General features: G+C 33.0%; 1 protein-coding gene across 2 annotated transcripts; it reads left to right on the top strand.

Annotated features, from left to right (window-relative positions):
• The first annotated feature begins 6,444 nt into the window (after positions 1 to 6,444).
• On the top strand, positions 6,445 to 10,316 carry LOC115989239 (cysteine-rich receptor-like protein kinase 10). Of its 2 annotated transcripts, none has more exons than XM_031112906.1 (7): positions 6,445 to 7,451; positions 7,945 to 8,049; positions 8,643 to 8,764; positions 8,869 to 9,079; positions 9,162 to 9,399; positions 9,625 to 9,775; positions 9,898 to 10,316. In XM_031112906.1, exons 1-7 carry the CDS (start codon positions 6,659 to 6,661, stop codon positions 10,204 to 10,206), a joined length of 1,929 nt encoding a protein of 642 aa, XP_030968766.1. In that variant the 5' UTR covers positions 6,445 to 6,658; the 3' UTR covers positions 10,207 to 10,316. The 2 variants fall into 2 exon arrangements, with proteins under 2 accessions (XP_030968766.1, XP_030968767.1); XM_031112907.1 differs by having other exon boundaries at positions 7,379 to 7,467.
• The last annotated feature ends 201 nt before the right edge of the window (positions 10,317 to 10,517 follow it).

Below are 10,517 nucleotides of genomic sequence, written 5' to 3' on the forward strand. Positions count from 1 at the left end.
TGCATGTAATGATTTAATAGTACTGAGAAATTTCACTTGGAGAACTTAGAAGTAAATATATCCTATATGAGTGCATGCAACTTTGATGTAACACCCTAGCTAGTAGTGAGATAAATAGCCTCAAATTTTCTTTTGGTCGTTGATGAGTTTAATAATTATCTACATGTGAAAAAAACACACTCATAAAACAAAAAAGAGAATAAATAATCAGGATGCATTTATCATAATCCTTATCCTTCTGCCAGAGTAATGTTGTAATTTATTCAAGCAATCATGGACGCTTTGTTTTCCACTTCTTTTCCTCCATGTTTCTCGAAAGTTTCCGCATCTCTTACTGTGTGAAAGTTTCACCAAGAGAAAATGTTTGGTTTGTAATTCTTATGAAAAATAAAAGTGTATTCATATGTGCTATTATAATTAGTTCGTGACAAATTGAGGCTCATACAGTCACACAAATAACCTTTTGTATTGGGTATTAGTGAAATTGTGTGGAAAAGGCAAAGCCATGAAAATGAAAGAAGTTTCTTTTAAAGGCATATTCCATGGTCCATTCTTGTACCTTTTCCCTTTCCATCACAACAAGGTAAAAAAAGTCTAGTTGATTACAAGACAGTTCGAAATTTCTTTGAACGTGCATATAAAGCCAACTTTTTTTGTTTCATTTATTATTCCAACAGCATTTTCAACCACTTTCATCAATACATGCCAATTTTTTATTTATTTATTTATTAGCTGATCGTCTGAGTCCCACAATAACTCATCTTTCATTGAAGCTAAATTGACCTCTAGCCTTATTGAAACAAAGTCAGATTAAAAAATCGAGATGCATCAAATCCCACTTTCACTTAGAAGAATTTTAGTTAATTTAGCTAGAAAGCAATGTTAGGTTAGATTCTTCATGAGATGAGATGAAATGTCCATAACAGCTCAAGTATGTTGCTGTGAATTCCGGACAAAATTGGCCTATGCCCTTTTCGGGTAAAATAAGTAGCATTCTACCCTTTTTCCCAAACTAATTAGGGAAATGCCCCTTTTTGAAACTCGACTTTCTCAAAATTGAGTTAAAAAAAAAAAAAAAAAAATTCCTGGAGCCCTATAGTGGCATTTCAAGGAGCCTATAGCGACGTTTTAAGGACCTATAGTGGCGTTTTGTAACTCGAGCTCCATAAACTCAAGTTTTATGCAAGTTTTTTACCTATAACTCGAGTGCATGAAACTCAAGTTAAAAAACACCACTATAAGTCCTTAAAAACGTCACTATAAGTCCTTTAAAACGTCATTATAGGACTTAACTTGATTTGGAGAAAGTTGAGTTTCAAAAGAGGGGCATTTCCCTAATTAGTTTAAGAAAGATGGTAGAATGCTATTTATTTTTCCTAAAAAGGGCAGAAGCCAATTTTGTCCTGTGAATTTCCATATGTAATAACCCCATGCTATCCTTAATGTCTAAAATTTGAAGATCACATAGAGACAGACCACCACATTCCAGCAATATTTTATGTTTTTTCAAGATAGGAGAAATAGAATTAAGTGATTTGCCAAGGAGAAACACAGGTAGAGCCTAGGCCCATTTTTGCCCAGGAGAAACACTGGCAGAGCCCAAGCCCATTCCTTCATTAACATCCCTGTAAACATAGGCAGAGCCTAGGCCCATTTTCTCCTATTTCAAGATAGGCAAAATAGAATTATGGTTTCAAAATGAGTAATGCTAGTACCACCAAAATTGACACAACTTTGTACCACAACTCGCCACATGGCGAGTTGTGTTTGGTGAAGATGTGTCAGTGGGTCATGTGGGGACATACTTTCACCAATCACAACTCGCCATGTGACGAGTTATGGCATAAAGTTGTGTCGATTTCGATGGTACAAGATTACTCTTTCAAAATAGAAGATGTGGGTGTAAAGCAGAAGTGAGAATTATAATTACCAGCTAGATTAGCCAGCTACCTCTATTAACATTTTTGCTGCATATCAAATTTAAAATTCTAAAGACATGCTCCTATATGCATTTTCTTCTTAGCAAGAAAACGAAAGTTTCTATCACAAAACATTTGTAAAGCTATCTTCTATATATAATACCATGTTATAGGTATACTGAAAATAGCACTTGAGACCACCTTGTAGACAAATCAAATTTATAATGCAAGTAAAAAATTTACAACAAGGAAGCTCTACTCATCCTGAAAACATCTATGGAAAAATAAAAGAAAGCAAAACAAACAGAATGCTGCCTTCCTAATGAAGCCATCCCAAAACTTTGAAGAAATAACAAGAAACAAAATCTATGAAGAAAAAAAAAAAATGTACCTTAAATGTAATCTAATTCCTATGTGGAGCTTAGCCTTTTCCTTTACTCACAAAGCAACTCAAGCTATCACAAACAGCAGGAAGTTCTTCCACCAGAACTCTGTAAGTAATACAAATTGAACCAAAATAACTAATCGTTCATATATTGCAGAGAGGGAGAGATTAAAAAAAACTTATAATATCATTCAACCAAGCAGTGGATTTGGTTTGGGGTGCAAGCGGGTCCAACTAGTAAACCAGAGGCAGAGGGAATGAAAAGAAAAGGCTGAAATTAAACTGTAAAGAGTGGCAGGATTGGGCCTGGTCCTTTCCGAAGAATGAGCCTTTGCTTATAGTCGAAGACTCCCTCTTTCTGGATTTTGGGCGAAGTTTATGGGCCAGCTGGCAGGACTTTTCTAATGGGCCTCCTCTTTTCATCCTTCATATTATGTCTTAGGCCCTTCACGGGCCCAGTTTTTCGCGGGTTTGTGATTTTTCCTAAGTCTTTGTTCTGCAGCAAGCCTTTTCTTCTCAATTGATCGGCTAGAGTGTCTCCTCCTTCCTTCATGGGTTTTTGTCATCGGGCCCAAGGACCTTGTTTGTTGGCCCATGACGTTAAGAATATTTTTAAAATTCTAAAGATAAGTTTAAGAAGTCCTAAAATAATTTCTCCATAAAAAATGGTCAAAAAATAAATATAAAAATTGATAAATATAGGCAAGCCGTATAAGATTCTCAAAAAAGAAAAAGAAAAAGAAATATAAAATTAAATGGTGTCATATTAATTGTAATTTGTCTTTGCTAAAAACATATAAGATTATATATACTTAAATTAAGAGCCCTATTCATGAATTTGTTTATGAATACATTATTATATTTGAGTTTAGCTCGTTAGTAGTCAAATTTTTAAAATTTGACTTGGGCTTGAACTTGACTCTTTTAATAGTTGAGTTTAAACTTGGACTTAGAGTACATGAGCATAGTTCATTTGCCAATAAAAAAATATAATTTTTTTTTTCTTGAATCAAGATCAAGCTATTTTTGTTCATAAACAACTCAGTTTATTAATCGCCATAGTTAAAGTTCAAATCAACCTCACTTCAAAACGCATAATTTTGAAAAAAAAAAATGTTGAAAGAAATGATGCTTTGCTTCTTTTAAAAAGAGAGAATTTCCATGTAATTATTAAGGTAGAAATTTCTCATTGCTTGTTTAATTGGTTGAGTTACACGATTGTGCCTTTGTTTGGTAAAACTAAAAGGAATGAATTTCGTAGTTTTCTAGCCATGAAAATACATTTCACACTTTTTTTTCATTGTTGTTAACTAACTCTACTTAGTAGTAAATTTTTTAATTTTTTAAAAGAATGTATTCTGTCAAAACTTGTTCATCCAAATTGAAAATATATTCTTACGACGTGAAATTAATTATCTTATATACAAACCAACTTATATTAAGTTTGTGTGGTAAAGATATCTTGTGCATTTGATTGATACACGAGATGATTAATTATTGTTCATTTGGGACGCAATCTTGGGTACAAAGTAAAAGAAAGGGATGGAGGAAGGAGGATGGAAAAGAATATCCGATGGAGAGGAATTTTCCATTATTTGTTAGCTATGGAAAATGGGAGGAGACGAAAAGTATTTTACCAGAGACTCGTGTCTTTTTCGCTTTCCTTTTGTTCTTTTTGCTTTAGTGTTGACTGACTTGCATTGCTATCCTAATTCGCATTGCATTGCTAAGAAGAATGGTCAAGATCATAGTTTGGGTTTCTTTTGTTTGATAATACAAAAAGAATTACAAAATTTTTTAGAGTATTGAGATACTATATTGTGATCGGAGTACAAAGAGTAATAACAACTCACAAAGTAAATTCATGTGAAAGTGACGTGCAACAATCACAACCTATCAATTTGTAAAAGACACTTATGGAGGCATTTTGCATTTCTAGAATCTAGTTGCTGTATCAATTAAATTTAATTCTTTGATTAAATTACTAATTGAGTCTTTTAATTATAATGTAAAGTTCAATTTGGTCCCTCAATTTTTAGTCCATCAATTTTTAAAAATGTAATAAATTAAACATTTATCATATATTAAACCCCAAACTCAATATTTTTCCAATAGATTAAGATTTATTTTAATACTTTTGAAACTATAATGTTTAACTGGTTAATTTTTATTATTTGAGATTTAATTTATGAACGAAGTTTGGTAAGAAGCTTGGTTATAGCCAATACTATAGGAAGATGACATATATTCATGTCAAGTGCAATGCACATGATTTACTTAAAACAATTGTATCCAAACATTTAAGTGTGGTGTAATGCACATGACAGGTACATGTGTTATATATCTTCTTATTGATGGTTGTAACTTAAGGTTACAACTAAGTTTTTAGTCAAAATTTATTCTTAATTTGTTACTTTTGAAATTATAGAGTATAATTTGTTTCACCCATAAGCTATTGGATTTAAAATGTAATTCTTTGAAAAATTATTATGGAAAACATTAAAAAAAAAAAAAATTAAGTTAATTTCCTTAAAATTTATGTAGATAGTAGCAAGGTTTTCAGAACCGGACTGAACCGAGAGGTCGAACCGTGAAAATCAGGAATCTGGATGAAAACCGATTTTTTAAGCCTAAAGAACCGGATTTTTTGTTAATTCCGTGAACCCCCTAAAACTGGGGTTGGACCGCACGAACCAGTGAGAACCATGTGGTCCAACCCCTTAGAATTTAAAAAAAAAAAAAAAAAAAAACAACAACAACAACAACAACAACAACAACTTAACACAATTTTATTCTACTTAATTAAATTATCCATCTTTTACAAGGAATAAAAAAAAATTATAATTAAAATCCTTCAAAGATATTCAACTTTACTTAAAAAATTAATCATAAATTTTAATGTTTTCATGGTTATTATTTTATTTTATTAACTATCTTATTTAATTATTAAATATATGCTTGAAAATCATTAAATTTCCCTCACATATATAGATATATTATCAATTTTGCTAGTTTTATAAATTTAATATCTATATTTAGGCTTTAATTAATTATTAAATTAATTATGACGTCATCACGGTTCGATTCCGATTCGACCTCGGTTCGACCTCAAAAACCTTGAACCTCTTCCTTTTACGATTCAATAAACGGTCCGGGTCTGAAAACCTTGGATAGTAGATCTAAGTATGAAATTGACTAAATTTTTTCTTTTTTTTATAGGAGACTAAATTTTAAAATTTGAGGAAGTACATTCACAAAATCAAATTATATGTTTTCTAATAATATTAGAAGACTAAAATAATATTTTTTGGAAAAATATTATTTTAGTCTTCAAGTGTTTGGTTGCATTCTTAAAAATGCCCTGAAAAATATTTTCAAGTGTTTGATTGCATTCATAAAAATGTTATAGAAAAGAAATTTTCTACTACTTTCCCAAATCTTTTCATCTCCCAAGCACATATAGATTTTTTTTTTTTTTTTTAAAAGAAAAATTTTAGATTAAAAAAAAATCATGATCAGCAAACAAAACCAAGGATGTTAGTGGGGGGATGTTTGGGTGGCTAATAATGGGGTGTGGAGGTTTGGTTGATAAGCTTTTGGTGAGGTGGAAAATGAAAAGATCATAAATAATTAGAAGTGTAAAATATCATTTGCCTGTGGTGTCTTTATTTTATACCAACAATTTCAGTCACCCGAAACACCCATAAATACAAAAAATATTTTCTAGAAATTAATATCCGTAGAAATAAACACAACCCTACGTACAAGTAGTGGTTGGTGATGGTGCAAACTTAGGCGGCAGCAGGTAAACCAAGAAAGCCACGCAAGTTGAATTTGCGTTATTGGAATTGGACATGGGAAGAACTTTAAAAATTGTGGTTAAATGGATTACGTTTTCCCTATGAACAAAAATTTTCACAATTTTCCTTTTATTCTTGTTTAGGTAATTTGTGTTTATTTATGCATTAAAAAAAATGATGTTCTGATCAAATTTGGGACGCAATCTCTGGCACAAAGTAAAAGAAAGCGATAGAGGAAGGAGGAAGGAAAAGAGTATCCGTTGGGGAGGAATTTTCCATTGTTTGCTAGGTATTAAAAATGGGAGGAAATGAAAAGTCTTTACCGGAAACTCATGTCTCTTTCGCTTTCCTTTTTCCCATTCTCTTCCCTTTAGAGTTGACTGGCTGGCATCAACCTCAGATCACTTATGGTCTTATCCTAAACACATTGCATTGCATCTTCCTTTGCTTTGAACACCATGCCAACAACACAAACTTGATTGCATCAATGAGCAAACTAAAATCACCCTTCTCAGTAAAGCCTCTAGGCACAAATCCATCCATTTTATGAAAACATGGCACCGGTTTCTCCTAGTCTAATTTTTTCAGTGTGTTTGATTTTCATACTCATTCCTCAAGCCACTACTCAGCCAAGCTTCATATGCCACATTTGTTCACCTGGCCTGGGTAACTACACCACTAACAGTACCTACGCAGCGAACCTTAACCATGTTTTTTCATCCTTCTCCTCCAACACCGCAATTGACAATGGGTTTTACAGTGCCTCTTATGGCCTGGACCCTGACAAAGTCTATGCAATTGGACTACGTAGAGGAGATCTTAATCAAGATGTTTGCCGAAGTTGCCTTAATGACTCCACACTTGCTCTCATACAACTTTGTCCCAATCAAAAGGAGGCAATAGGTTGGTACGACAATTGCACTTTGCGCTTCTCAAACCACTCCATATTTGGCAGCGAGGATGATATTCCTTCTTGCTATAGGTATAACCGAAGTAACGTGTCGGATGTAGATGGCTACGGCAAAGCGGTCAAGTCCCTGTTAGATAGTATGATAAGTGAAGCTGCATCTAGTACTCGCAAGTTTGCTACCAAGACCTCAGTCGCCCCGGACTTGAGCAAATTGTATGGGTTTGTGCAGTGCACTCCTGACTTGACCGAGCAACAATGCAATAATTGTTTAGAAATGACTTCTTCACAACTTCCACTGTATGGTATTGGAAAGGGAGGTGGTAGATTTTACACACCAAGCTGCAATTTTAGGTTTGACACCTATCTTTTTTTTCAACCTCGAGCTGAAGCAACCTTGCCACCATCACCAATTTTTTATCCTCCCATGTCTGCAAAAGGTGCGGTAATTCTCATGTAAGTTGGACACAGTACACACACAAAATTTCACAAATTCTTTCACAATTTATTGAGATAGTAATTAAGTTATTACTTTCACAATAGTTTCACCTAAGCTTATTATTGTCTATTGATAACATGCTTTTATTATAGGCCAAACACAATATATCATGGAATTTTTTGTGTAATTATTTCTTCTCCTCATGGTACTTGTTGCCCCTCTTACAAGTATGTCTTGGGAAGGGTATTTATGAGTGGGCTAGTTGACACTGTTCAATTTAATCCAGGCTATTATGAAGTTCAAAAGTATTATGTGTTGTTATTTTCTTTCATAATTTTCCTTTTCTCCGCAAAGCAACATATATATATATATATATATATATAAATATATATATATATATATATGTGTGTGTGTGTGTGTGTGTGTGTTGCAGTATCACTATCAACTCCTTTTTTCCTTAATTATGTGGTGATAAGTTGTAATTTGTGTCACAGCTCGAATTGCCATTATCATGGCTCTTCTAGGTATTATTGCCTTGATACTTGTCCTCAGCATTTGCATCTGTTTAAGAGCGGCAAAGCCAATTGATAGTCGTGAAAGTAAGTTAAATTTAGTTCAATTGCTGCTAGTTATTTGAAAAGTATTCTGCTTTTTTTTTTTTTTGGTGACAATACTAAGTATTTTAACACACACAAGGAAAGGGAGGGGAAGGTTTTAAAGAAACTAAAAGTGATGTATATTCAAATAACTCTTAGATACATAATACAAGTTTTAAACTTTTATAAATCACACTCATTTTTCAATATAGGATTAACCCATTATTTTTTTCTTTTGAGAAAAGTATTCTGTTATATAAAAAGAAAACATTTCTAAAATTGTTAAGCGTAGGAATTCACATTTTTTTAAAAACTGTAGGTTACGGCATTTGGTGTTTTTTGAGGAAAAAAAAAAAAAAAAGCTTTTCTTTACAAATGATCTCATTCCCCATAAATTTGGCATGTGATCCTTAGGCGGCTATGCATATCTCCCCATAAAATGTTTATTATTATTTTTTTGAGTAATCACCATAAAATGTTTGCGGTTATAAGTATAGACATCAATTGTGTGTACGTTGAGGAAAAGGCAAGGAGATAAGAACGCACCTGTATCATTTAAAAATATACATATTAACTTGTTAATTTCTCTTGTGAAGCTGTGGACAAAATAACAAGTGTAGAATCCTTGCAATTCGAGTTCGGCACCATTAGAGCAGCCACTGACAACTTTTCTGATACAAATAAGCTTGGTAAAGGTGGATTTGGGGCAGTTTACAGGGTAGGAAGTCATTTTGATATAATAAAATAATTTAATCATATGTTAAATGATGACTTCTAATTTCCTGAAGTTGACTTTTTTTTTTTTTTTTAATATATATTTAGGGTACACTTCCCAATGAACAAGAAATAGCTGTGAAAAGACTATCAAGGAACTCTGGACAGGGAGATCAAGAATTTAAGAATGAGGTTTTGTTAGTAGCCAAGCTTCAACACCGCAATTTAGTTAGGCTCCTTGGATTTTGCTTGGAAGGAAATGAAAGACTTCTAATCTATGAGTTTGTGCCAAACACAAGCCTTGATCACTACATATTTGGTACCATTGCACTTCCATTTATACATTGTACATTGTAATCAAAATAATTTCATTTGGTAACAATATGGTTTCATGAATGTAGATTCGATGAAGCGTGCAGATTTAAATTGGGAAAGGTGTTATAAAATCATAGGAGGTGTTGCTCGAGGGCTTTTGTACCTACATGAGGATTCTCGACTTCGAATTATTCATCGTGACCTCAAAGCTGCCAACATTTTATTAGATGCAGAAATGAACCCTAAAATTTCAGATTTTGGCATGGCAAGGATGTTTGTAGTGGATCAAACTGAAGGTAGCACTGATAGAATTGTGGGAACCTAGTAAGTATCACAACAATCTAGAGCTAAAAGCTACAATTATGCATGCCTTGGATAATTGACTTAAATATTTCAATTATAATGGAACTAACACCAAGGGCATAACAATGATGGGAATTAAATCATATGGTCACAAGTCATAATCATTAATGGTTTATTACGTTTCAAATCAAGACTAATTTATGATTGTTCTTTAACCAAACTAATTTTATTAATATTATTATGCAGTGGATATATGGCTCCAGAATATGCAATGTTTGGACAATTCTCAATTAAATCAGATATCTTTAGTTTTGGTGTGTTAATACTGGAAATTGTAAGCGGCCAAAAAATTACTCGTTTCCGTGATGAAGAGAATATTGAATACCTTCTAACATATGTGAGTATGAATATCAATTGGTACTATATTTTGTGTGAAAGGGGGGTGGGGGGGGATTTCGAGAATCAGGAAAAACAAAAATTGGTACAATTTTTAGTTTTGACATCGATATATTTTTACAGGCATGGGAAAATTGGAGGGAGGGGACAACTTCAAATCTCATAGATCCCACATTAAGGGGCGGTCCAACAGCTGAAATGATGAGATGTATTCACATTGGGCTGCTTTGTGTTCAACAAAATGTTGCTGACAGACCCAACATGACTTCGGTACTTCTCATGCTTAATAGCAATTCTGTCGATCTCCCTTCACCTACACAACCTGCAAGCTTTCTGCAGAGAAATCTTCCATCAGCCGAATCCTTACAACAGGGTATTAATTCCAGTGTATCTAAGTATGAGGTTTCAATTACCGAGTTGTATCCCAGGTAGTGTTCTTTGGATGATGGTTAGAATTGAATAAGTGTGTATGTCTTGAAAGTTTTACTTGCTACAATATGTTTCATTGTATCAATATATTTGGAGAGAGGAAAATTCTTGTGTGAGACGGTCCCATGAGACCTATGTCTCAATGACATGTAGGTTCCATGCACTTACTTATCTTGAGAAGTAAGCACCTATTCAATATATATTTGCCAAAGGTTTGGTTGGCAAATATATATTTTATTTCATCAAATATATATATATATATATATATATATATATATATTTTCCAACCAAACTTTTTTTTTTAAAATTTTATT

This window comes from Quercus lobata, chromosome 5 (assembly GCF_001633185.2).
Source record: "Quercus lobata isolate SW786 chromosome 5, ValleyOak3.0 Primary Assembly, whole genome shotgun sequence".
Classification (NCBI taxonomy): Eukaryota; Viridiplantae; Streptophyta; class Magnoliopsida; order Fagales; family Fagaceae; genus Quercus; species Quercus lobata.